General features: G+C 44.8%; 1 protein-coding gene across 7 annotated transcripts in view; it reads right to left on the minus strand.

Annotated features, from left to right (window-relative positions):
* Positions 1-1,145: 1,145 nt before the first annotated feature.
* The window catches only part of LOC118103540 (ras-related protein Rab-9A), a 31,871-nt gene continuing 6,848 nt past the window's right edge, over positions 1,146-26,168 (minus strand). The window contains exons 2-6 of one of the 7 annotated variants that reach the window (XR_007032459.1): positions 8,608-8,829; positions 7,424-8,434; positions 6,298-6,399; positions 5,499-5,689; positions 3,524-3,565 (exon numbers count right to left, since the gene is read on the minus strand). Coding sequence is in view for 5 of the 7 variants with exons in the window: in XM_047339148.1 (XP_047195104.1) it covers positions 7,482-8,429 (948 nt within the window). In the remaining 2 variants the exon portion in view is untranslated. Of the gene's footprint in view, positions 2,630-3,523; positions 3,566-5,329; positions 5,468-5,498; positions 5,690-6,297; positions 8,435-8,607; positions 8,830-13,327; positions 13,532-26,168 lie in introns of those variants that run through there. The other 6 variants (XM_035150609.2, XR_007032460.1, XM_035150610.2 and 3 more) reach the window with 6 other exon arrangements.

Below are 26,168 nucleotides of genomic sequence, written 5' to 3' on the forward strand. Positions count from 1 at the left end.
ACTTTATTTGATTCAAAATTCATCCGCTCTACATATGCCTTGTTTTTTTAATAAAGATTTCTGCCCTAATTCTTCAGAAAATTCACAGAAGAATGTGGAAAAACAGACTTTCGCAATGTTAAAGTGAAAAAAGATTCCTGGATCAACACCAGAAATATAACCATTCTCTGCTGACCCATATTTCCTCCTCCCACCAAGTTTCATGCTAATCCGTTAAGTAGTTTTTTGCGTAATCCTGCTACAACTAAGAGGAAAACAAATGCAGATGAAAACTCCTTTGGGGAGTTAAAATAACCATAAAACCCAAGATGAACCTCTGAATTTTGCTTTTTATATTCAAGCAACATTCCAAAACTCAAGATATTAAATTATTATAAAAGAAAAACAGCAGCTTCTTGCATTTTTTATGCTGGAACCATAAAATCTGAGCAAGGTGCTTAAATTAATTCATGTAACCCATAAAAATAATTTAACCACAACAATAAAGAAATGATAGATTTGTAATTACAACTGTAGTAACCTGAACCCCTCAGGTTGCCAGCATGTATCTGAACAAACAGGATGGTGGTTGAACAACTGACCTACTGAGCGCTGCCCGACAACACAAACCACATCTCACTTCAAACGAGAGGTGATTGATTCCTCAAACCTCAGTAGAAACCGTCAAACGACACAGTTTATTTCTTCAGAGGTCTGATGTGGAATCAGGATGTGGTTCGAGCACATTACGTTTGTGAAACTGAACAACCACAGCAGCGCTCACAACCACAGTCCTGCATGTGTCTTCACTCACACATCGCAGGGTCTGACCCACATTCATTTAAAGGAAAGAAAATATAATACTTGTGACCAAATAATGTTCATTTAGTTCACACATTAAAATTGGAAATGGAGATATTGTCTGAACCAGTGTGACTATGAAACCACAAACAGGGGGAATATCTCTCTCTGACTTTTGATAAATGGGACAAAGAGGGTTTTCAAAAAAGGATATCACGTATTTTCCCTCTATTTCATTCTTGGCCACTGACTGGGAGTCATGTGCCTCAAAGGAATGATGCTCATACAGACCAGAGAGGCCACAGCGTCCCAGTAACTTCAGGGTCAACACACACGCTTCGTATTTCGGAGAAAACCAAACAACATTATAGCAACAACTGTATTAAAAAGACAATCTCTGCTGTGGCACCGTTCACCCAACAAGCAAATACAAGTTGATCAAGTGATTAAAAACATCAAATCTGATCTATTAAGATAATTAAAACATATTTAGATACAAACAGTCAAGATATAATATTTCAAAACTGTTCAGTGCAAAATTTCACTATTTAATTGTGTTGTACTGGTAGTAATTGTAATTTTTTGCCAGCATTAGCTATTTATAATCTAGAGTGTAATTTACTGTCATACTGGAGGAAAAATATTAATTGTTATAAAACATGATTTACTTGATTCAACTTAATTTGCAGCATGAACAAAAAACCCCACTTTTTTCACCCCAACTTTACTGAAGCTTCTTTGGCTACTAGCTGGTTGGTGTAATGTGGCAAGTACAACACATACATAGTGATTATTACTGAGGTATATCAAGCAATTATTCATTAGTAACTGAGGTTTGTTACTAACCACAAATAAATCTATGAAATCTGCAAAGATATATTAGAGCTTTTATTGCATTTGTTGTTCTTTATTGCTTCTCATCAAGTAATAACCGCGTCTCCACAGTTTGAGCTGGTCCACGAAGGTTCTCGGTCTCTTGATGGTAAAAAGGAAATGCTGAAAATTGGCACCGAATGTCGTCCGTTCTTTGAAATGTACCAATCTGTCTTAAAAAGGCTGAAGTGAGAAGAACACCGCAGACTGTTCAGACGCAGCTGAGCAAACACCAGTTCCTCTTTTGGCCGAACCACAAACTGCATCAAGCATCACATGAGCTGGGTCGTTTCTCTCGGCTCAGCAGCAGCTGGGGTTCGGGCGAGTCTTTCTCTGTAAGTCCACCGTGTTGGTGTGGATGAGGTCATCAGCTCTGTCGTCCAACGCCAGAATACCACGTATCGCCTCCTCGAAGGCCGACGCCACGTTTGTAGCATCCTTGGCGCTTGTCTCAAAGTACGGGTGTCCGCCATTCTCGCCGCACCACCGCCTCGCGTCCTCCCCTGACACCTGGCGCTCGAGCACGTCCAGTTTGTTGCCCAGAACCACGAAGGGGAAGTTGTCAGGGTCCTTGACATCAGCGTAGTAAGTGAACTCCTTCTTCCAGTTGGCCAGGTTGCAGAAGCTCTGTCGGTCGTCGATGCTGAAGGTGAGCAGGCAGCAGTCCGAGCCGCGGTAGAAAGGCGTGCGGAGGCTGCGGAAGCGCTCCTGACCCGCCGTGTCCCAGATCTGCAGCGTGATGTTGTGCCCGTCCACCTCCAGCTCCTTGTTGAGGAACTCCACGCCGATGGTGTGGAAGAGGTGCGAGTCGAACTTGTTGGTGACGTAGCGGTTCATGAGGGACGACTTTCCGACGCCGCCGTCACCCAGAAGGATCACCTTCAGGAAAGTTGACTTGGACGTCATGGTCGCAGTCAGACCAGTTTTAGTCTGTACGAAAGTTTGAGGACGCCAACTATGAAGGAAGGGGTTTCACCTGAGGAGCAGGAAAACTTTTAATACCAAAGAGCAAAACAACAACGTCAATTTAGAACATTCAAGCTGGTCCATCTCCTATCCACTAACATGGAGGAGGCGGGATCTATTAACCACACTGCAGCCAGCCACCAGGGGGCGCTTCAGACGCTTTGGCTTCACTTTTGGAGAGCTGTCATGTCGTCCATCTTTATTTACAATCTATAGTATGAAAGCTACACTAAGGGGGGTATAAAAACTCTTTACTGTAGTGCCATCTGGTGGAGATAACCAGGATAAAGCCATTGCAACACCAACAGATGAACCACAGAGTTGATCAGAAAACCGAAAATCGATGCCTGGTTCCAAATCCTCATAAATTACAATTTTAAGCTTCTTTTGCCATATGATATTTAACTAAGATACAAATAACAATAATTAGAATTAACTAAACAAATTAATTCAATGATAATTAACTGACTATATTTGGGTTTTGGATATTTGATAGAATTAAACAAGCTCCATGAATACATCACTTCAAGCAATGACAAATTACATAAAGCTGTTTGACATTTTACAGAATAAAGTTATAATCAGAAGAAAACCAGACAGATTAGTTTGTAATGAAAACACACGTAAGAGCTATTTAATACGCAGACTTGATCAACATCACACTTCCTGTGGGTCAGTGCCACTGAGAGCTTTCATGTTTCCTCACATGAGAACTGGAGATCAGACCAAAGTCAGTCGACTAAGCTAATCCTATTAAACAGCCACTGCCCCCTAATTACACTACGCAATAAAGGAACTTCCTACACTGCGCAACGTGTCGTGCGTGAAATGATCTGTGGAGAACAGCACATCACATGGACACTGATCACAGGACCCGTGAGTCATCAGCACCAGAAGGAAGATTCCTCACCGTTATGTCCGCACGTGGCTCATCCTGTCAGACAATCTGTGAAGAGAACGAGATAAAGTATTAAAGTTCGCTCCCACTCACAGGCTCAGCTTCTAGAAAGTGACTGATGAGGATTTTAAGTGTGAATATAATCCTGTGACACACACGGAGACTCGCTGCGATCCTTCCACCTCCGTCCCACAATAAAGCTGGGAGAAGTAGGTGGGGAATCTTAGGGAGCAGGTTTAAATGGGGGAGAACAGGATCAGCGCCTCCGCCACAGTTAAGATAATATGATGGAGCACCCGTCCATCACTTGCTGTCATGGTATCAGTCTGAGATACACTGGAACCAGCCAGAGACAAAAAGTGAGGCAAAAGCGTCTCAATTATTGCCACCTCCATGTTAGTGGATGGGACATGGACCAAACTAAAAAGTCAAATAAATCTTTCTCATGTTTTCAGTCTTTTGAGGTGGTTCTTATCCCCCTGGTGTTGGTTCAAGTCAATTGTTTGTTCACTTTACTCATTAGTTTGGTTTTAATTAGTTATTTGATGCCATAAAATCAGGGTGAAACGTAATGATTGACAGCTGACACTCACTCTTGATTGGCCGAGTGCGTGTATCGGTTGTTGTGACAATTAACAAGCAATTAATTGATTAATTAACGGTTCCTGTCATTTTTAAAGCACAAATACTATAACATCAAATTATATATGCTGGTTCTAGCTCTTAAACCATCGGTTGAACCAAACCACCAGTTGAAGATGTCACAATGGGTTCGGAGAAAAAAATAAACAATAATTATCTTTAGTTTTTTGAGGGGTACTAGGTAAAAAAGTTTGCGTTACTATTTTGAATTCCAGCACCCAACCAATTCTATAAATTATCAATCAAGTCCTGCAGAAGCACTGTGAAGTTTCATGAATTCTGCAGCTCCATCATTGCCTTTACATTGTTTTTTTTATTTCACTTTAAGCTGGTAACTATCCAGCTAGTAGGAAAAAGACGTTGTATAGAACGTTTCACATAAAGCTCCATATGTGAACCCACGTTTCATCACTTCCTCTCTTCAACTACCTGTACATTACACAACAGGAGGTTTGGTGCAGTCTGCAGCCAATTAGGTCTAAACTGAGCAAATCTGCAGCTTGTTAGAAAAAGTTAGGTTTAAGTGAGGAGTTGAACTCTGCTGTGGACTAAAGGGGATATATTTAAAACTAGAATCTAGACAAATGTCCACTTTGTCCTGGGAAACACAGACTGTGGTGCTGTCACTTTAACATTTACAAGAGAAAATCTAAGAAGCAGTGTTGAAGCATGAGTGGACACACTCACACACACACACACACAGTCACACACACACACACACACACACAGGAGTCATATGCTTCATTCAACAGAGGAGGAGGAGACTGTAAAAAGTTTACAACTCAACACACGATTACACTAAACTGAAAAATACAATAACTTTATGTTCAAAACGAAGGGGATGATTTCAGGTGACTCAGATTGAGTGTTTTCACATTTCTTATCAATGGATTCGATTTATAACTCCAACAACACGTGGGAACGACAACTCGAAGCAGGATTTTACTGATGTTCACTTCCACATAAAGACACAGATCCGAGTTGATGTGATATTTGTGGCAGAAATCCTTCATTTTTTCGAGATCCATTTCCGGACGAGCAGCCGAACCGGTGCGCAGATCATGTTTTGATCACAAGTCAAGTTGGAGGAAAGAGCAGGAGGGAGCATGATGGCGGAAATACAGAATCTAATTGTTTATCAGCACAGAAGTAGCACGCGATGTCACTTACATGCTCCAGCAGTGGATCCTGTACGTATCAAAGTTTGTGCATAATGGAATGCGTAAAGACACGACGCGGCGAGTTGCTTGTCCGATAATGGGCGCGCGAAACAGCTGCACACTCACTAGGCATTTCCCCCCCACTGAGGATTAAAGTTTCAGCTTCTTAATGAACCAACCTGTGAGCACGGTGGAGCCTCCTCTTCCATGCCGGCCGGGTGCAGCTGTCAGCCGGGGACTCGGAGCTCAGGTGGTGGCCCCCGCTGCTCTGTGGCCCCGCGCAGCCGCCGGTGACGCTCATATGACCCGGGAGTGTCACGCCTCCTCTCATCATGCGCTCTCCTGGATGTCTCCGCAATGTATCATACTTCTGTCATCCGTTTAGAAAAAAGAAAGCAGACGCTTTGTCCTTTATTCTGCTGCACATCCATAAAACAAACATTTACATCTAATTTAAATCTAGATGAGGATCAGTGGGTTGAAGCAGTGGTTCTCAACCTGGGGGACCCTCCAAAGAGCCCCTCACTAAATACCAGGGGTCCACAGATGACTGCACAGTGATAAAATGAAATTACTCAGCTTACTATGATTTCTAAATAAAGCGAACAAAGACTATTTACTGGCTTGATAAGAGTAACAAAGTACTACATCTGCCTTTAAACCCAAACCTGTGCATGTCCCTGGTTCCCACGCCTAAGTGTCCTTGGGCAAGGGGCTACAAACCTAAATGTCCCAGCAGCAGTATAAGTGAATAATGAAAGTGCTGTGAATGTGCATTACATTTAGAATTAATTTGTTAAACACAATTGTTGAGGGCGGGTGACATTTCACGTCTATGGAACATACTGGTGAGTGATAATTCTTAGGATTTAGAACTCAAAATGGTTTATATTTAAAACCTCTCACCATGTGTCAAACTGCATGAAAATCCCATATTAAAAATAACTACCTGAGTCATTAACAACTCCATCTTCTTACCTACACCTAGGTTATCTCTCTCTGTCTGTGTGAGGTGGAGGAGGGTGGAGACAGCAGCACTGCGTTGATCTGACACACCGCTGTGACAGAAGGGGTGAAATCCTTCACACAACACAACAACCAAAAGAAAGATAGGGAGGATCTGAGAGGAGACACAACACAGAGAAACGCCACAGCGCTGCAGATACCACACACACACACACACACACACACACACACACATTCCTACTGTATCTCAGTGACGAGGGGGCTGCAGCGGCCATATCTGAAAACATGCAACTAATCACGAGAGAGGGGGATTTTCACTATGACATGTGTGGTTAAAAACCAAGTGAGGTTGTGGGAGAAAGTGAAAAACATCCTCTTTGACTGAGGAAAGCTTTATTTCTATTAAAAAAAAAGAGACATTTTCTGAAACTGCAGGCCCTCGGCCTCACAGGCCCCTTGCCGTGATGTCACGCTGACGTGTCAGCGAGTCTCAGCGCCACGTCGACTGCCTCCACACACAGCGGGACCACGGGTATCCAACCCCCGAGGCCGAGGCTCAGAGGGGCAGATTACTGACTCACATGCTCCTTCTCTAAGGTCACATGTCTCATCCGCACAATCCAGTTGGCTCCAAATGAATGGGATATTGTCGGCGGAAGAATTTACCCAGCATTCACAGCCCGAGTGGCTTACAAATCAGTGCAACAGGATACTTTTCTTTCTCCTACAGATCAATAAACGCTTGCATTAGCGAGGGAGAAAGGTTAATGTTAGTGGTTCTTTCTTAAAAAAACATGTGGAAGCCAGGAAAAGTAAATGAGAGACACGCTGACGGGCAATTAGAGCGAGTGGAGGATACAGGAAATGATTCAGCGAGAAGAAGAAGATGATGAGATCTGCCTCGTGAAAAGTTGTGGTTTCAATCTGCGGCTGCAATAAACACTGACTTGGCTTTTTTACGCCTCCAGTTAAAGGTTTTCACCATTTCCTATTTCTGCCGTGCAAAGAAATCCTAAAAAACTTCTTGTATATGCTGCATGATGCTTCACAACTTGTGTTTCAGCGTGGAAGAGAAAATACTTGTTTTAAGCAAGATTACGATTTATCAGTTGAGTATTATTTGCGTAATCGTACTAACAAACAACTGGAGAGGAAAACGTAGCCTCCTTCGTGGATCCAAACATCGTGACTTGGATTTAGAGACAGACCCAGCCGCTGTGGTACCACTGCTGCCCGCACGCACTGCAGGTCACAAAAGTCATAGCATCCTCATCAGCGCCGCCACGCCTCACCCACGCAGGCAGGAACAGGGCACCCCTGGACACCTGCGTCACACTACAGTCCGACCCCCCGCACCTTTTGCAGCGAATCTTCTGCGTCTGCGTCCCCTCTAACACCTGAGGAAGCTGCCTCTCGCTCACACCCCGAGACGAGTACTCCTCCCTGAGCTGCCGCAGCTCATCGCTCGCCATCTCCTTCGCCGACATGCGGGCGAAGGCCTCGGGCGTCAGGGAGCCGCTCAGGAGGCCCCGGCGTAGGTGGCCATTTTTAGGATTCCTCAGGTTGGCTACCTTGCTCCTCACGCAGGTTTTGTATTTGACCTCGCTGTGTTTGTGGAGCTCGTGGACGTGACGCTCGATGTCTCCGGCCAGCTGTGCGGCCTCATCCTGATCAGGAGGCTCGGGGTGCAGGGCGGCGAGGAGCAGCTGAGCACATTTGTCTCTCACAGATGAGGATGCAGAGGAAGTGGGAGTCTGGAGGTTGTGTTGTTCCACTGTGGATGATGCTTCTTGCTCTGCCTCAACCTTCACACTCCCTCCGCCATCACCTGCCTGTGCTGAACCACAGGTGGGATCCTCCTCCTGCCTGGACCCCCCTCCATCCTCCTGGCTCTCCCCTTTACATTTGCTGTATTGCCTTTTCCACTTGGACAACAAGCTCTTGACCTTCTTCCTCACGCCGTCGTCCGAGCAGGTTCTCAGCAGCCTATAGAGAACCCTGACGATGTCCGTCACCTCCAGCTGCTCGGCCGTGACCTGCGACTCATCGAGGTCACCAAGGAGGGTCCAGATGTTCCCGTAGCTTCTGTCCGAGGTCATTTTCTCGATCTGCAGCGCACAGTGAACCATTTCTTTGGCATCCATGGCATCTGGAGAGATTAAATAGTTAAGGTCCTGAATGCAAAAGATAAAGACGCTTAACTTTTGAGAAAAGAACCAGTAAAAATCTTAAATTTAATGTGCAGGCCTTTGCCACAGATGCAATTTGCTCCATTATGCAGTTTGAATCTATTGAAATTTATTAATTTCTATGATTGTTTACCTGAATTCTCTCATGGTTCTTCTGCTTCTTCACACAAGCAGGAATACACAAAAACACGTCCGCATGGGAGCGGCCATGTTGAATTGTGTCATGCCGTCAAAGGCAGTGACGTTGCCCGCCTTGGCCTCTAGATGGTGCTGCAGCCTCAGAGAATCAGAGACTCAGTGTGAGTATGAAGGGGTCGGGATGGGTTTCTAGCTCTGGAGCTGAATGTACCTGAAGCTGACACACAGAAAACACCTCCTTTTAAATGACATTTCTGTTTTTATCAAAGTTCAATTGTTGTACAGATTGTAACTTCGAGAAACGTTATCGAGCATCAGGACAAATACAGTGGACAGACAAGATTGCAGGTATATATTGGTTATAAGACAATAAAGTCACACAGCTTATTAAAAACACATATTTGCACCATCACCTCCTGTCACATGTCTCTGGCAGAAGTTAAATAACAGTGAATGATGTGACACAGCGAATAATCTACCACAGCTTTCTGGATTCTAGACATTCCAGCTTCGTCCAAGGTCAACACTGTCAGGTCGGCTCAAACTATTTACACAGATTCGATTCGTTTCCGCACCAAAAATCAACAAATTCAATCGAAATGAATTGATTTCGGGCTTTAAAACCTTCACTTGTCAGATTTTTTCAAATACATCTGCGGAGTTAAGGCAAAACAAAAACCTCAATAATTTCAGGACAGCGCCTTAAGGGAAAGCACATCTGTCAGGATGTTATTGATGGTTGTGCCAAGAGTCGTGAACACAGACAATGAGACATCCGGTTTGTAATCTGTACAAACGTCCCTTTGGAAACACTCCACTGAAAAACCTGGCCGAGTTTGTTTCCTGAAACTAGACACAAACCGAACCAGAGAGCCAGTTAAGTCCAGGAAAGTACACCCCTGTCAAATGATATATCATCATCCAGACAGATACCTCCATGTGATACAGACGAGCAGGCTGTCATTATGTAACCGACGCTATGACATCACCCTCTTAGACATATATTAAACATTTGCTTTCAGGATTCATGCAGCCGGGGCCGATAGCGGTGGAGGCCCTCTGGGAAAACTGATGCTCTGTCTCCTCCTGTAATGGCTTCTGGCTCTCAAGTCTTCAAGCAGCAGCTCTTAAAACCCCAAATGGACATTTGAGCTTCTATAGGAGGCGTTTGAGCAGCGTCACCGTCGAACTTTTCTTCTGAGAGTTTTTCTGCCGCCTACGTGCAAAGGAAGAGGTTTGTTTTTTTGCCTTTCAGGTTGAAGTTAAGTGGATTGAACCCGTGACCTTTCAGTCACAAGAGGGTCTCACACCTCAAGCTGTGTGTTGCCTCTGCAGTGTGTGTGTGTGTGTGTTGCCTCTGCAGTGTGTGTGTTGAGATGGGTGGGGTCCAGCTCAGCCTTCAGGGAACATATGCAACAGACAAAACAGAAAAAAAGACCCTCTTCTACCAGTCGACAGCCGACACACCGCAGGCCCCCTGCCTTTTGTTTCTCCACACATGACTGGAATTCCCGAAAACACTCACAAGGCTCCTCGGATCTTATCAAATAATGGAATGGAATTTTACCAGCACGCCGCAGCTGTGGTGGGTTCTCGCCAATAGGTGGCGCTCCCTGCACTGCTGCTGAGCTCAATGGAGCTCTGTGAGGAAGTGGAGTCCTGCTGTATCACATCCTGCTTTTGTTTGTCTCCGCCTCTTGTGCAGACCACGCCACACTTGATGACATGTACACATAACCGTTTACACACACATGCACGCACTTACACACACACGCACACATGCAGGCACCCACACACACACACAGAGCCCCGCCCTGAGCTTGAGGAGGTGGGAGGCCTTCTTGTTAAACTGATCAGTTTCTTCATGGGCAGACATTCATGACAACATGGTAAGTCCCTGCAAGCCCCCCACACACACACACACATCAAGCACAAGTGTGTGTCGCACTGCATGAACGTGTGTGTGCCCGAGACACAACACACTAAAGAATAAAAGGTTTTCAAAATGAGTTCTATCATAGATTAAGAAGGAAAGTACCCACATTCTGAATATGAAGGGAGTTCTGTCAATATTCCAAATATCTAGTGAGTGCAGATCTATTCTGAGGGTTTTTTCTATGGTATGCATGACAGGTCTAAACGGCCTTTGTCCTGTTCTGGTCACAGAAATCCTGTCTCTAGTTTCAGGGATTAGATTTTCTCATCGCACTGAATCTTACACATTTCATCCTTAAAGATATAACGTGTAACAATTCCTCATTGAAATGTCTAAATACGATTAGAAAGATGTTTTACATTTTGTTGACTTGTGGACTCACATTATCCAAAATGTTAATGTTCAAAACTTCATATCCACTTCTCCTTTAACTTCTGGGGTAAATGAAGGAAACACACACTGTGTTAGCTAGTGAGTCAGTCGAACATGATTTTCACTTGAGTTGCATCAGGTACGTTTTCATCAGCGATGGTGGTGAAGACTACAACTCCCAGGATGCCCTGTGCTGCAGGACATCAAACAAAGGGTCTTTGTTTACTGATTTGATCGAGTGGCCGCTATTGTACTTTTAACTTTATCTTGCATCGGAGCAAAGTTTAAAAAAAGCTTTATTTTATATAATCACGCTATAATTTAGCCTTTGTTAGCTTAAGATTTGAAAAGTGACAGTTTCACTTTGTTGTGAAAGTTATTATTACTATTCGAATAATATATTAAGAATAACATGATTTTAAACTCTTCATACTTTGCTTTTTAACTGTTACTAATGACAAAGGACAATTTTCTTGCACATTACAACCCAGTACTTTTCATACAGTCCCTTAATTGATTTTTATTCCATTGTTATTCAGCCAAGATGACGACGACAGATTTATTGTCTTGTTGCTTTGTCCCTTTAAAACTCACTGGAGTTCACAGAGCTGAGGGTTTCATGCTGCGAGAGAAAAATCAACCTCTATTTTGTGTCTGTGCCTAATGCTCTTGACAGTGTGTGTGTGTGTGTGTGTGTGTGTGTGTGTGTGTGTGTGTGAGGGGTGTTTCTTGGCTGCCCCCCCACCCACCCACCCACTAACCCACTCATGACCTTGAGACTGATCCCAGATGACTTGGATGGACTGAATGTCTTCTCTGTGTTTCTGTTTAACTGAAACTCTTGTGTTTCTCAAGTTTCTATTTTGGACTGAAGACTTTGGACTGAAGTGTCGCAGTCGCTGGGTGTTTGGTTTTTACTTGTAGCTTTGTCCTCGTGCAGGAAATGAGTCAACGACAGAAACTATCACGACTGTTTTTGTGTGTCCGCTCCGGCTGATCATAATATTGTCCTTTCCTGATAAAACTTGTCAAAGCTTTATAAAGAAGTAGAACATGTATCAGCTTGAGACAGAATCACAAGATACGGGTTTGTTGTCATTGGAGGAAACTACAGTTCATGTTGTTATCTCCGTTAATCCATTAAACCAAAGGCAGTGACCTGAAATATTAAAGTAAAAGTATTGATTTTAATAATCTTCCTCACACACATGACTTCTCTCCTCTGTGCTTGTGACCACGTTCCCTCCGAGCGCACCAACATTTATCCACTTTGATTCGTCGCATTTGTTTTCCCATGAACCCCTCCTCTCTCTCCCACACACACGCTCGGCCTCATGGGAAACCCTCCAACAGCGGGACTGTGGGTTACAAATAAACCACATCCTCCCATGTTGGTCCCAGTTGTGCAGCATCTACTGGGCTGAACGTTTTCAAAGGGATCACAATGGAGGCGGCGAGGCTCAAAGTGCAAACTGGTGCACAGGTGTGTGTGTGTGTGTGTGTGTGTGTGTGTGTGTGTGTGTGTGTGTGTGTGGTTGGTTGGGGGTGTTCAGTTTGGTTCAGCTGTGTGTGGGTTCAACTTAACGTGGCACAGGATGAGCGTTTCCGTCCTAACAAGTAGCATCAGCGAGCTCTTGGCGAGCAAAGGAATAGTCTTAGGAAAAGTTTATAAAAGTTTAAATGCTGAACTTAAGAGTAAATGAACAAAAACTCATATAGCACCTTTAAATATGTATAATTTCAACCTCTGCAGCAATCTTTGCATTTCAAAGGAGAAATATAACTTACTCATCTCTATCAACTATAGTTAGGCTATGGGGGGGTCAATCACAGCTCTGGTGGCCTCCACAGTCATTGTTACAGGACGTGTAAAGTCACACAGAACTTCCTTTGTTCCTGTTCCTCCTGTGTGTGTGTGTGTGTGTGTGTGTGCACAGTTAAATACCTACTTGCATGACGCAGTTTAAACAGGTGTGATCCAGCTCATGAAAGATAAGAGCTGAATGTGCTATTCGTGATAACTGAGTGTGATTTAGAGCTGTGACATAACATCGTGGTTTTGCTGCTGTTTAAACACACGAAAGTCTCACATGAGAGAATTAATCATTTAATTTGGGTTTTTCTGTTTTGTTGTGAGAGTCAACACAAAGAACGTTTCTCCTCTTTGTGCAATGCGTCTATCAAAGCTATGTACAAAGTTGTTTTTTCTCCCCAAAATGGAAAGAGACAGCATGTACTGTCCTTTTTACATTTTTAGCCAGCGACCTCCTCCTCCTCCTCCTCTTCCCATCTCCTCCACTTCCCTGGAAGTTCCCATTAAGTGATTGAGTCCCACATATCCCACAGTTTAGATTCATGGACCTGCAGTGTTTGCGGACAGGACCCTCATAGTCTTTACTCCTCTCACCTTTCATTCCTCTTTTCTACCCTTTGCCTCCTTCTCCTTAATTTCCTGCTCTTCTCCTCCTCCACGTCACTGCTCCCCCGGCTCACACATTCCTCGCCACCCACATCCTTCATTTCTCCCTATTGGCGCCTGTCCTCCAATTCAGCCGTCTGATGGACGTGCAATCGGGAGGTTGGAGAATCCGACTGTGTGTTAAAAGTGGATCTGAAGACAGAAGAAAGTGTGAAAGAAACAGTCGGATGAGGTGTGTTTGCAGACTGTGATTGGACACAAGCCAAATGGAAATCACACACACACACACCACACACACACACACACACACACACACACACACACACACACACACACACACACACACACACACACACACACACACACACACACACGCACACAAATTCCTGTGTGGTCATGCACCAAAGACATCAACAGCCAACTGAGAACAAGAGTCTCTGCCTCACTGTTTACGGCTTTGAGTAACCAATACAGGAACACACACACACACACACAGAACCCCCACCACATCACACACACACACACACACACAGAACCCCCCCACCACATACACACACACACAGACCAACACACACACTGTTTCATTTGAACCTTGAGATGAGGCCGTCAAAAAGGAGGCAATCGCACCTTCAGTTATTTGCACTGAACAAGAATAAAACCACTTTCACTTCCATTGGCTTTACAGTAGCTTTGGAAAGAGGAAATAGCCAAAATTGTGGTCACAAGTATATAAACACACACTTGCTCATTTCATTTGAGCAGCTACAGCCTAAATTGTCCAACACAGATTTAATGTCTCCACTTGTCCTGCTGCTCCACTACATTGCAACACGGCGCAGACAATGACGACGTCTTTAAAGCTGCTGACTCGATGGACTCTCGGGGGGAAACTGCGGCGAATTCAATAAACCACGATCTTGTAAATACCACTTGAGGCCACAATTGCTGCCAGGCAGCAGAAGTCACGTAGCCTCTGCTTCCAGGACTCGAAAGTAGCTTTTCTCAGGTTCAGGGACTTTCATTTTTATGCGGTTTTCATACCAGTAGTGTTCACTTAGAGGGGAAAATTGATTTGAAGATTATTTAGTGGAATTAAACAAACATAAAGGAGATGAGGGTTGAAGTGATCAGGAAAAGCAAACTCTCCAAACATGCTCGGTGTGAACAAACACCCAAAAACCATCTCTCGTCCAACCCCGGACTTCTCACACACGGCTTGGTTGTTGGTTCTTGGCTCTGTGTGTGTGTTCTCGTCACATATTTGACCTCTGAACTGCTGATCGTGTGGAATCTGTGGTGGGATACAGACCAGGGAGAAGCCGCTGGATCTTGTCTGCAGATAAAAACTATTAAAGGGATGAATGCTGGGCTTTCAACAGGGTTTGCATAGATGAGACCAACACATACACACAACTCTAAGTGGGGACATCTGAAGGTCATGCTCTCTTCATTCCCCTCAGCTTTGAACCTATGTTGGTCTACTGGTCTGAGGTTAACCAACGTGTCTCACTTCCTTTTCAGACCCTTGTTTCCAAATTAAGAGGAAGCAACACTAAACAGGAAGATGGTGAGCAGAGCCAGAGCCTCACGTTGAGTCTCAATAGCTTATATTACTGAAAATGATACAACTTGCACAAAATACATTTTACAAATACACTTTTCCTCAGAAGAAAACTTTGTCAGAGTGACTTTTTGCAGGTGTGACTTTGCACAATAGTTAATTGTGCGTAGTAACAGTTGTTGAAACCCAGCAGCTGTGGTCAGGAGCGGAAAAGGGTCAATGGTTTTCTCCACACAGGGCAAAGGTTCACAAGGTCTGCCCTCAACTGAGACACATAACAGCGAACATGTGAAAGAAAGAATCAGGGGAAAGATGGAGAAAAAAGTGGAGAGGAGGAGGGAAAGAAACCAGATGATGTCATATGTTTCATAGTAAGAGACGGACATGAAGTCGGAGCAAACACACAAGCATCACTCCTCTTTTTCTCTTGGAGTCAGAGTGAAATGCTGAGGCTCTGAGCAGCAGCTACCCAGAGGCCTCGGGTTTCAGCAGATGTGGCAAACTGGCCTTATTTGGCTTCACATGGATGAAAACAAAAAGGAAGGATGTGAGTTTTCAGAGGCCAAAATTCCTCATCAGGTTTTTATCAAACCAAGACTGATGTGGAGCAGCAGCCATACAAACTCAGTGGGTCTGCTATGAAAGCTGAATGAGATTTATCAAGTCAGCTTCTTGACTCCTGAAGTTTCTGGCCTCTGATGGTTTGATGCTGAGCTGCATTCTTGTTTAATTCTAGGAATCGTGAGTGTAAAGGTTTCTTTGTCCGTCACCGAGTCCTCAGAACAAAACTGTTCATTTTGACACATTCAGACACGTTCTGACAAAACAACCAACAGGAAACAGAACAGACACCTCATTGTCTGCTGCCTGGTTGACGTTTTCAGAAATAGTCGCCCCGCTGTTATCAGGCCTGGGTCACACTTCCTGTCCTTTTTCCTGCACTTGAATTCATGCAAGGATAAGCCCGGAATTATAATAATTATATATTATATATATATAAGGCTGAAGTATCAAAAGCAAAGTTGAAGAGGCTTCATATGAGTTGAATTGATCTTGAAGACCATTGGCAGTTAAACTAAATGACTGCAAACTGCTCTACATCAATATCCCCACAGAGATAGTGCACAGATATCTAGTCATTAAGGATGATGCATCCATCCGTCCATTATCAGTCATAGATTTCTCAGCATTTGTTATCGAGCGTAGAGAGAAGTCGCTCGGCTGAAAATCCACACGCTCCCACTTCCTTCTCGGAAGAGCAAATGCAGAAGTGGAGGTGGTTCAGTGAGCTCGCTCTCAGTTCTGTTTCTGAGCCTCTTCATCCTCCTCCTCCTCATCACTTTTATCAGCAGTCACAAATTGAGGGCTATTCCTGCTTAAGCCTTTTTTATTAAAAAATAAAACAACACATTCTCATTCGATCCAGCGTTTCAATTGATTTTCATCACAAACTATAATAGAAAACATGTGATGGAGAATTTGGAGCTTTATGCCAGTGGAACAGAGAAATCTATCATCAGAGGAGGTGAAGCTGTTTCTGAGGTGCAGTGAAATAACAGCAAAGTAGAAGAAAATTTAATATAATGATGATATGTTTTTCTTTATCACATCCCAGGCCTCTGTAATCTAATGTCTGCCCTCGTACATGGTCGGACCACACATCAGTTCTTTCTTTGAGCATGATCCGACCTTCAGCTTTCATCCCTGACATGAGGTCACTGGTGACATGATGCGACTTGATGTCTTTGTTTGTTGTTGTTTTTTTATGGAAAGTCGACCACAATGCATCAAATACATCTGAGTGTCACTCAGTTGAGTCCCCCTGAGAAATCACATTTTAATCTGCTAGATCTGCATTTTCATTTGGATCTGCACCAAATTTCACACACTCAGATATCAGTCCCTTAAATATATCCGATTTTTTTGCCCCATCAAGATCCATGAATTATTCCCTGGGAAACTGGTGAAGACAGTGGAAAAATCTTGGAAAGTGCCAAGGTGCACCTTTCTGGTAACCTTCTGAATGAATAACAATCACACACGCCTCAGTTACACAGTAACTAGAAGGTGTTTTGTCGTAGTGTTTGTCCCTTGGGACACTCGGCTCGTTCCCAGACGATCGAACCAATTAAAACAAGACAATTGCAGCGTGTTAATGTGCATTGACACGTAGGCTCACGTGTTTCTGTGTAAACCGCACTTAGGACAGTTTAGGGCGGAGAAAAGAAAATCTTTTTCTAAGCATTTTCCACAAAATTCAATGACTTTTCAGGCCAGAGTTAATGTCCTCGCCATAATAAACACGGCCCCTCCCACATTCCTGACACAATGGCTGCTCTCTCTACCAAAAACAGAGGTTGTGCAGCTCAGGGCCGAACGGTCGAGGGGAGAGAGAACAGCTCCACTTGATGTGGTAACGTATTGTCCTTGTAATGTGCAGGTTATCAGGCTGGTTTCAGTGTAACAGAGGAAGGGACGGCCCACATTCCTTCGCGCTGACCTCAGGCTTGACAACTGTTTTCCCTGCTCTAAATAACCCAAAAGTGGGAACGTGAATCCTAACGCGGGCTGACGCATTAAAAATGAATAAAACCAGGCCCGCTTTGCGTGAAAGTGGATTTTTGCAGCTTGAAATCTTCACCTTCCTAATTCTAGGGAAGAAATGTGCCGTTACTTATTCCTCACATTCTTTCTCTTCCCTGGAAGATGCACTCCTCAGCCAAACCAATCATTAGCTGCAACTACCAGAGTTGAGAGGCCAAACTGAGAAATTCCTGCACAGAAAACCAGACTTCGTTCACTCTTGTCCAAATATGGGAGCATGCTGGCACACGGCAAGGAGGGAGAAATGAGGTAAGAGCGACAGATAAGAGCTCGTAGGTGTGTGCGTCCCAAAAGGGAAAGAAAAGCTTGTTTTCTGACGCCCACACGATGACAACCAGCAGATGACCTCTGACCTCAGGTGGAGCCGCACAGCAGCCACAGTTCAAACAGTGAAAGGGGCCTTGATACTCGCTGCACCTGCTGTGCTCAAACCGACGACTTGTTTCCAGCCACAAAGACGTCCTCACAATCATGCATATTTATTTTCTCCCTCATATTTTACCTGCCACTGTCGATTCATCACGCAGCTCACACACACACGCACACAACATGAACAACAAAGCCTCCTAATGAGCAGGAATGCCCCACAGAGCACCAGGTCTCAGCAGGGGGGTCCTCTCATTGGTCGTCTGTTGTCCGCGCCCAACTGCGCCCCCCCAATCAGACAATAGCACGCCTGGCTTTCTCTGCCACGGGCGCGTTAATACTGTACAGCGAGAGACGGAGAAGAAAACACAAGCAGAAAGGAGGCAGGAGGGGAGATGGGTGATGGTTTGGAGGGGGAGTCACTTCAACTGCAAGATGGACTCTCTCTCTCTCTCTCTCTCTCTCTCCACTTTAGCACCAACTTTACAGTTGGAGAGAGCGTTATCAGCTGAGGGGCATGAGGGTGGAACTGACGCTACACTTCCTATCTAAAGATAAAAGGTTGCACAATACAGTTGTTCAGGCCAAACTTGGCACTGTCACAAGAAAACAACCATCAAGTAATTTAAATTTAAATTGAGTCAGTGAGAGAGAATCCACCAGTAAGAGCATTCCATCTTCTTTTAATTCTGTCTCCTCCACCAAGGCCCAACAGTTGCTTTAGGGTCAAGCTGCACCGGATTACACACATTCACAGATATCAGCCCCCGAAATCTGCCAGTTCATCCAGTTCCATTAATTACGCTCTTGAGAAATTGGTGAAAATGCCTGTGTCCCATCCTTCCACTAAGTTTCAAGAGAATCAATTCAGTAGTTTTTGCCTAAAACTGGTGACAGACAGACAAACGGCAATGAAAACACAACCTCCTCGGCAATCAGCTTTTTTCTTGGATCTTACAGAATTTAGTGGCTTAGTCATGAGCACATGTGTGATACAACTTCAGTCATTACGAAGGCACGTGGGTCGTAGAAGTAGGAAAATAATCGATGTGAAAACTGAGCTTCTGTTAATAGCATATTCAAACAGAACAGGGAGTGCGAGCCACGCTGGAAAACCGGCCTCACATCCACTGCGGCCCGAAAAATCTATTTAACTGTTTTACTGCCTTAATCTCCCCTCAGTGCAATAAACTCAAGTGTTAGTTTCCACATGCCCGCTGCCTTACAGCATCGACCAAACATCCCAAGCACACGCAGATTCATACGTCACGATTAATTCACATACAGCGTGTGTGATGACATAAGTGGAACAGAAGTGGTTACAGTCGCTCCCATCTGCTGCGGCGGCGGCGGCCCGGTCTAATTTCTGAGGAATGCACAACAGGAGACGTTGTTGGCTCGGGGAGGAGGAATGTTTAATATATTACAGCCGGCCAGGTCGAATTATGTGTGTGTGTGTGTGTGTGTGTGTGTGTGTGTGTGTGTGTGCAAGATTGAAGGACGAATGAAGACAAAATTTGTCTAGAGGGACAATGGCAAGTCTATGGTCTAATTGTGTGTGTGTGTGTGCGTGTGTGTGTGTGTGTCAGGGATTACATAAGAAGACGTCCGATTGGCTGCTTCTAAGCATGACAACTGGACCGGTCTGCACAGATGCATCCCGGTGGATTATGGGTAATATTGGAAAGCAGCATCCAGGGCAGACGGTCTGACGGACTGTTTTCTCAGGGGCCGGAGGCTTTATTGATATTAATACTAACATAGATGCAGTGGCTGCGAAAGGACAACAAAGAGATCCATTCTTTATTTGTGCAGCGGTTTTCAAAATAAAAGCCCCACGGCGTTTTTCGGGGTAGAACTATAAACAGAGCCGGGAAGAGAAACAAGCTGACACAGTGATGGGCACTTGAGACAGGGTTACATAAAGTTGCGTAAGGGGTTTCTCGTTTGTTTGTCAAATCTGTCTGGACGTATTTTTGCATAAAAACTGTGTCCACTGTGATGTCATTCATTGGTTTGTTGAGTGTCAATCAAATGCTAATATCCTCGTTCCCATGCATATTGTAATTTATCGTCTGTTTTTACGCTAAGCTGGACAATAATTCACAAAAATGAACATCGTACCGTATTCAAGGCAACTGGGATCGCCCTCTGCTGGTTATTTGAGAGAATGCAGGTTTCAGGCACGTCCACATTGGCTTCATTTTCTGTACCTGGAGTCAATGTGCATTTAATCTATATTCTAAGCCTCAAACCTTTTAGTGGCTGGTTCCTATGGCGATGGCCGACCAACACCGGAGCTTCCACTGCTACTTGATGTTACTTTTGCTGCAGTATTTCTTTAAATATCGAATCAAAAACACTCTGACTTCCGCACAACGAAACCAGAAGTGCGAAACTTATTTCTGGGTTTTTGGACTCATTCCTAAAATTAACAATAAGAAGCACTGACCTCAGCTTTCTGCACATTACCCTGTGAAAGAGTGGAGAAATCGTAGTTTCACCGTAACACCAATACGTTTTAAACCACACAGCACGATCTCCATCCAAGCCAGCGTCAGAAATAAACTGTCTCTTCTAAAATGCCTGAAAACAAGTGTTTCTTAGCAAACAACCTATTTCAGTTCATTTCACTGTGAAGCTGAATTCTGCAAACAGCCACATTCTTTACATTACTGGGAATTTCTGACGTGTAAGAAGAGGACAGAAGACAACGGTGGAGAGAGAAGCAGGCCTGTGCATGTTTTGTCCCTGATCTTATGCTGCAAAGACACACACACACACACACACACACACACACACACACACACACACAATGACACACACACACACTGCCTTTGAAGCAACAAACGGAGCGAAGGTCCAAACACTCCCCCGCTGGGCCTGAAGCAAATCGGCAGAGCAGCTAGTTTGAGTCCCAGCCATCGATTTCTCCAGCCATCTGCTCCCTTTTGGCCCGGCCGAGCATTCCCATGACAACGCAGTGTTGATAAATGGAGGACAGGCCCATTTAAGTCGACAATCTGCTCTGTGGAGAAGTTAATTCTCTCCTGCTTCTTTTGTACGTGTATTAAAATGTCTGCCGGTGGCCGCTGATATGGCCCCAGATGAGCTGTAATCCTGGATCAACGTTCTCCAAACAGACGGGAACGGGGCTTTTATTTTTTTTTCCAGCAATGAAAAACAAGTTGTCATTGGTGCCCGTGGATGTTTAGAAAGCACACTTTGTTTTAAATAAAACTCCCTGACATGGAACCTTTTTTTCTGTTTCAATACAAACCGGATCACTTACAATTAGGATTAAGAGGAAGTTGTGGTTTAACAATGTATTTCAGGCCCAATGAGAAAAACAAACAATGCTCCAGTTCCCATGAAAACAGGTTACTCCTTTTGTCTGTAAGGGGATCCCCTTTCATGACCTTTTCCTCTGGATGTAACCACGAGTTTCTAACTCCTCAGGGGCTCATGAGCTCCCACTCACGTACACAAACCTCCTGTCTTAGTGAAGGTATTGCTGAGATGTTTAGTTTCCCTGGGCTGATACTTTATAAAACACAAGCTCTTGATTTAAAGGGATAAAATGCATCTTTAGCTTGTATCAAAATCACAGGCGATGAATTTAAAGTGAAGTAGCGGTGAAGTGAGTCTCTAGTTTCAACAGACAGACGTAATAATGGGGTTTCAGGGCTTTAATTTACTGATAATTACAGATTGTATACTTACAGCAGAGGTTATTTAAAGACAGCATCTCTCCAGATAAACCAACCAGGCTATAACCTTACTAACCAAGCAGGGATTTCACTTTTTGAGTTATATTTCAATTTGGAAATAATTATATTGCACATATGTTTTTATTGCTATGTTCACATTTCCTGGCTGTTAGTTTGTTATTAATAATCGCTCTTTTCCTCGAAGTCAGCAGGACGAGAGATGAGCGTATTCCCTGAAACGACTTCTCCTTTAACGTTAAGTCAATTTAAAAGAACAGTTATTCATTCGGCTTCGGTAAAACAGCAAAGTCACAGGACGTTTTTATTCCGAGCACGTCTGGGACCCCCTGCTGACTCAGCATAATCTCCAGTGGGCGACAGTGTCAGATAATAAATGCTGTAAAATGTTACTTGTCAGTTTCAATTCTGACAACAGCAGGAAGCAGAAAAGTTGGATTGGGTTGCCCAGAGAAACCTCAAACCCTTATCTGTGTGCGACTGTCTGGCTGTGGTTATGTAAGATCCACACACACACACACACACACACACACACACACACACACACACACACACACACACACACACACACACACACACACACACACACACACATCTGCTTGACAGGACTCGCACAGCTACTGTATCTGAAGTATCTGGCATCTCTCTCCCCCCCCCGTCTGATCAGCATCTTGTCAGCCTGGATTAGTGTTTGTGTGTTTTCTCCGACTGTCTGGGGGAGTCGGAGCCAATGAAGACGCGCCCCATTAACATGCGTCTGGAATCCCTTTACAATACACTCAGCAAGCCAAAACATAACATGAAAACAGCATTGGGGCTCATTTGTGCTCGTAGACAGACGTGCACGGAGCCTGCTGTCCGTACTCTGCGTTCGTTTTATCGATATTTACGCACGAGGGGACGAAACGGTAACGTACTACCGGAAATCATGAGTTGGGCAGTGTAGCTAATAGTCCAAGAGACGACCATAAAGACAACAGATCTTTTTAAAGCGAGATTTAGGGAGTTGGACAACCGCCGTTTTCAACTATGCCTCTTTCTTAACGTTACAAACTCTCGACTGTGCACTGCCCTCTAGTGGATGTATTCCTAAATAACCATGCCATCGTATAGGACGCATATAAGTGAATGTGGCATCTTTTAAACACGAGACTTTAGACGACAAATTCTGCCTCGTTACGTTGACTTTTAAGGTCGGGTTTAGCAACTGGCATGAAAGCTGCAAACATTACGCTCTTAAGCCAACACTTCAAATCGTCTTAACCATGAAAGCATCCTAAGCTGCTGCTGCTGTCTGGAACATGTCTGTCCTGTTGAAAGCAACGAGAGAGAAAAAAGCAAGAAGTCATTGTGCAGAAAGCTTCCCTCTCTCACTGTTGCTAGAAGCACCGGTTGTCCTATTTATCTGCACCGCGCCCCCCCGGCCAAACCACTTCACACCCCGGTAACCGTGCACTCCCCGCTGCCGAGCCCCGATATGACATAGATGTGCAGGGGAGAGAATCCATTTAGCAGCGCTGTTCCCGTCCCTGTGTAAATTGATTGGCGTCCAGTGGCCACGGGCTGCGAACGGGGCGATCTGTCTGCTGGACGCAGGAATGCGAGACGCTGCCAGAGCCCAACATCAGCCTTTTGTTTCCGTGTCATTAGCTGACAATCGGACTGAGACGGCAGAAACTTGGACTCCAGCACTTAACACTGAATGTAAACAAGGTGAATTAAGGAGTTTTCTGTTTAAAGACGTTGTTTGACTTCAGCTCGAGGCCGTTTCAAGCCAATCTGGTATTTGTCCCCACTTACTGTCACAGTGTCAACACACTTTATCGGTGTTCCCTTCGGTTAAAACACACAGGACTTCAAAAGATACTGTAAACACTCTGGAGCCATTTTGTCCAGGCTACATCACACTGATAAACCCACTGTGTTTGGAATTAGGACTTTAAGATGATTGTAGCCGCTTGCATGCTGAGCGCGGAGGCTGCAGAGCTTCACTCTCAGGTTTTGTGCAAAGCTGCAGGAAAAGCAAGTTGAATGTAGATGTAACGATGCCAATATACATTTGTACTATTTAATTACACAAAATCTGGCATGTCAAGGCCTCCATAGTCAATATATATGGAACGTCCAAGACAAGATGCTTGTTTTACGTGACGTTTTGGTACGCACAAAGATCGCCGACAAAGATACTCACGATCTGGTCCATTTCATCATACGAGCTACATAGATAGAATAATAATAATAAACTTTATTTGTATATATATTCTGCGTTCTGCATATATGAAAGACACTATTTTCTGGACATTTTCTGGAGTTTGTGTCAGAAAACAGCTCTAATCTATACTTTGCCACACACTAAACTAAAAGTGCCTCTGTAAAGACACAATGCCACAAAACCCGTCGTCCTTACATCGTCTTCTTAACACAGAGGCTAAAGAAGCACGACCGACAGCAGACGACACACACTCCTCACAGGCACCGTCAACATTCTGTAGCTGAGTGAAACCCGTCCACCTCGATCACACACACAGTTTGTTAGACTTGTTGTGGAAAGACAGACATTGAGGGTGGGCCTGTTTTCTGGGAAGTAACCCAGCTCTGACCTCTGGGAAGGAGAAGCATGGGGAAGGGTGGATGGAGGAGGAGGAGGAGGAGGAGGGAGAATTCTTTAACTGGCTTTCTCTACGCCTCCTTCCCAACCCTCACGTCTCTCTGCTTCTCATGCTAATCCTCTGCTCTCGTCTCTCATCGGAGGTGAGGGTTAAATAATGTTCATTCCTTTTTAATCCTGTGAAAACATGAGGGAGATCGAGCCCAGATTCAATATTTTGGCTGCAGGAGCAAGGAGCGAGTTTCATTTCACACATCGTCACAGGGTTGATCTAAGAGAAGCTGTTAAATTCACTTGAAATCTTCTTCTGAGATTTGTTATTACAGCGCGGCGGCGGCTCAAATTCCCTCCCTCCCCACCTCAATTATTCCCGCCTACAAGCAGCGAGGTCCGCACCACATCAGAATGCTAATCTGTTGAGCAACAGATGGGACGAATCCTCAGTTTCCCCCCCGTGCCAATCCAAACATTTACATTCTGATGAGAGCAATTTGAGAACACGAGGCCTGAATCAGACTTTTTCTTCTTCTACTCTACCACGTCGCAGGAAGAATTAGTTTTTTATTAGAGAGAGAGAGAGACGTCAGCTGATTGAGGGAGGAGAAAAGCTGCCGTCAACTTTCATTTCAGCGTCAATCTTCATTAGATCTTTACATCTGTGGTAAAAGTAACTCATCTGTGGGGTTATGGCTGAAGTATGGGGTTTTGTTTTTGGTTCCAAAGTGCCAAAGACGTGGTTTACAACTAATTGTGGACAACATCTCCTTGACACAACACATCTGACGTGTTTTAGTGCAGACGAAGTTCATTAAGTTGTGGTTACGGAAAAAAAAAAACGTGGCTCTTGCTGCCAAGTCATCGTAAAAAAGGAATTTGTCTCAATCCCGTCACACTGAGACGACCCGGACAACAACAAAAGCGTGCCGAGGCCCTGCGATGAGGCCGTTACGGCATACAGATTACACATGAGCACCGACACTATTGTTGTTGTTGTGCCCGTCTTGGCGTTGCGCCTGTGCTGGGGGGTTTAGGGGGCAAAATGGGGCACAAGGAACAATAAATGCGTGGGTGGCGTTTGGAGCTGGGCCCACGGTGCCAGTTGCCAGAATCTGCAGACAAAGAGGGCGAGTTGGCGCTCATCTGGGCAGGAGGCCAGTCGGACTTGGGGAGTGGGCCGGCAGAGGTGGGAGGGGGGGCTGGGGGACGAGGGAATGTAGGCACACGTCTGACCAGAGCCTTTATGCGAGGAGGGGGCCTCAACGGACAAAAAGACACAGGGACCGGCTGTTTCTCGCTGCAAAGACGGAGGGGCACTCAGGCATCTGGGATTCTATTCACCCGGCAACGGCTCCAAATCTTTGAAGCGAGGGTTTCAGGGCGTTGCAGCACCGCGCAGGAAGTGCTGTCCACTGATTTACAGCACCGGCACATTGGCGTTAGCATGGGTGCGCCAGTGTCACCTCTTTGTGTTTTTTCTCGTTGGATCGCCTGCTGCTCGCAAACCTCCATAATTCATTAACCTCAGAACAACACGGCTTCACCTTTGAGCCGCACACACAGGGAACTTGGCAGAAAGGAAAACAGCCGAGCCAACGACTCGCACCCAAAAAACAGGAAGAGCAATCACCTCCTCGACTTCCGTGTGCAGCGACGGAAGCAGACCTGCTCCAGCGGGGTCTCGCTGTGCAGGACAGAGCGTCCAGAGCTGGTTTCAACTCTTACTTCATCAGAAAGAGGACTTGTACCTTTGATTTGCAGCTCTATTGCAAATATGAGGACATAACTCTGCTAATCTGTTGGCTTAGTTACACAGTTTTAATCTCCCGAGATAATTGACCTCAATAAACCCCCCCACCCCAACTGTACTTTCACAACACAGATTATAACGCACGCTGCCAGTAAAGCGGGTCTCGTTATCTTTATTGATTGGGTGTTGACCCAGATTGCTTACACACTATCAGT

The sequence above is a fragment of the Hippoglossus stenolepis genome, chromosome 24 (assembly GCF_022539355.2).
Source record: "Hippoglossus stenolepis isolate QCI-W04-F060 chromosome 24, HSTE1.2, whole genome shotgun sequence".
In the NCBI taxonomy this organism is placed as follows: domain Eukaryota; kingdom Metazoa; phylum Chordata; class Actinopteri; order Pleuronectiformes; family Pleuronectidae; genus Hippoglossus; species Hippoglossus stenolepis.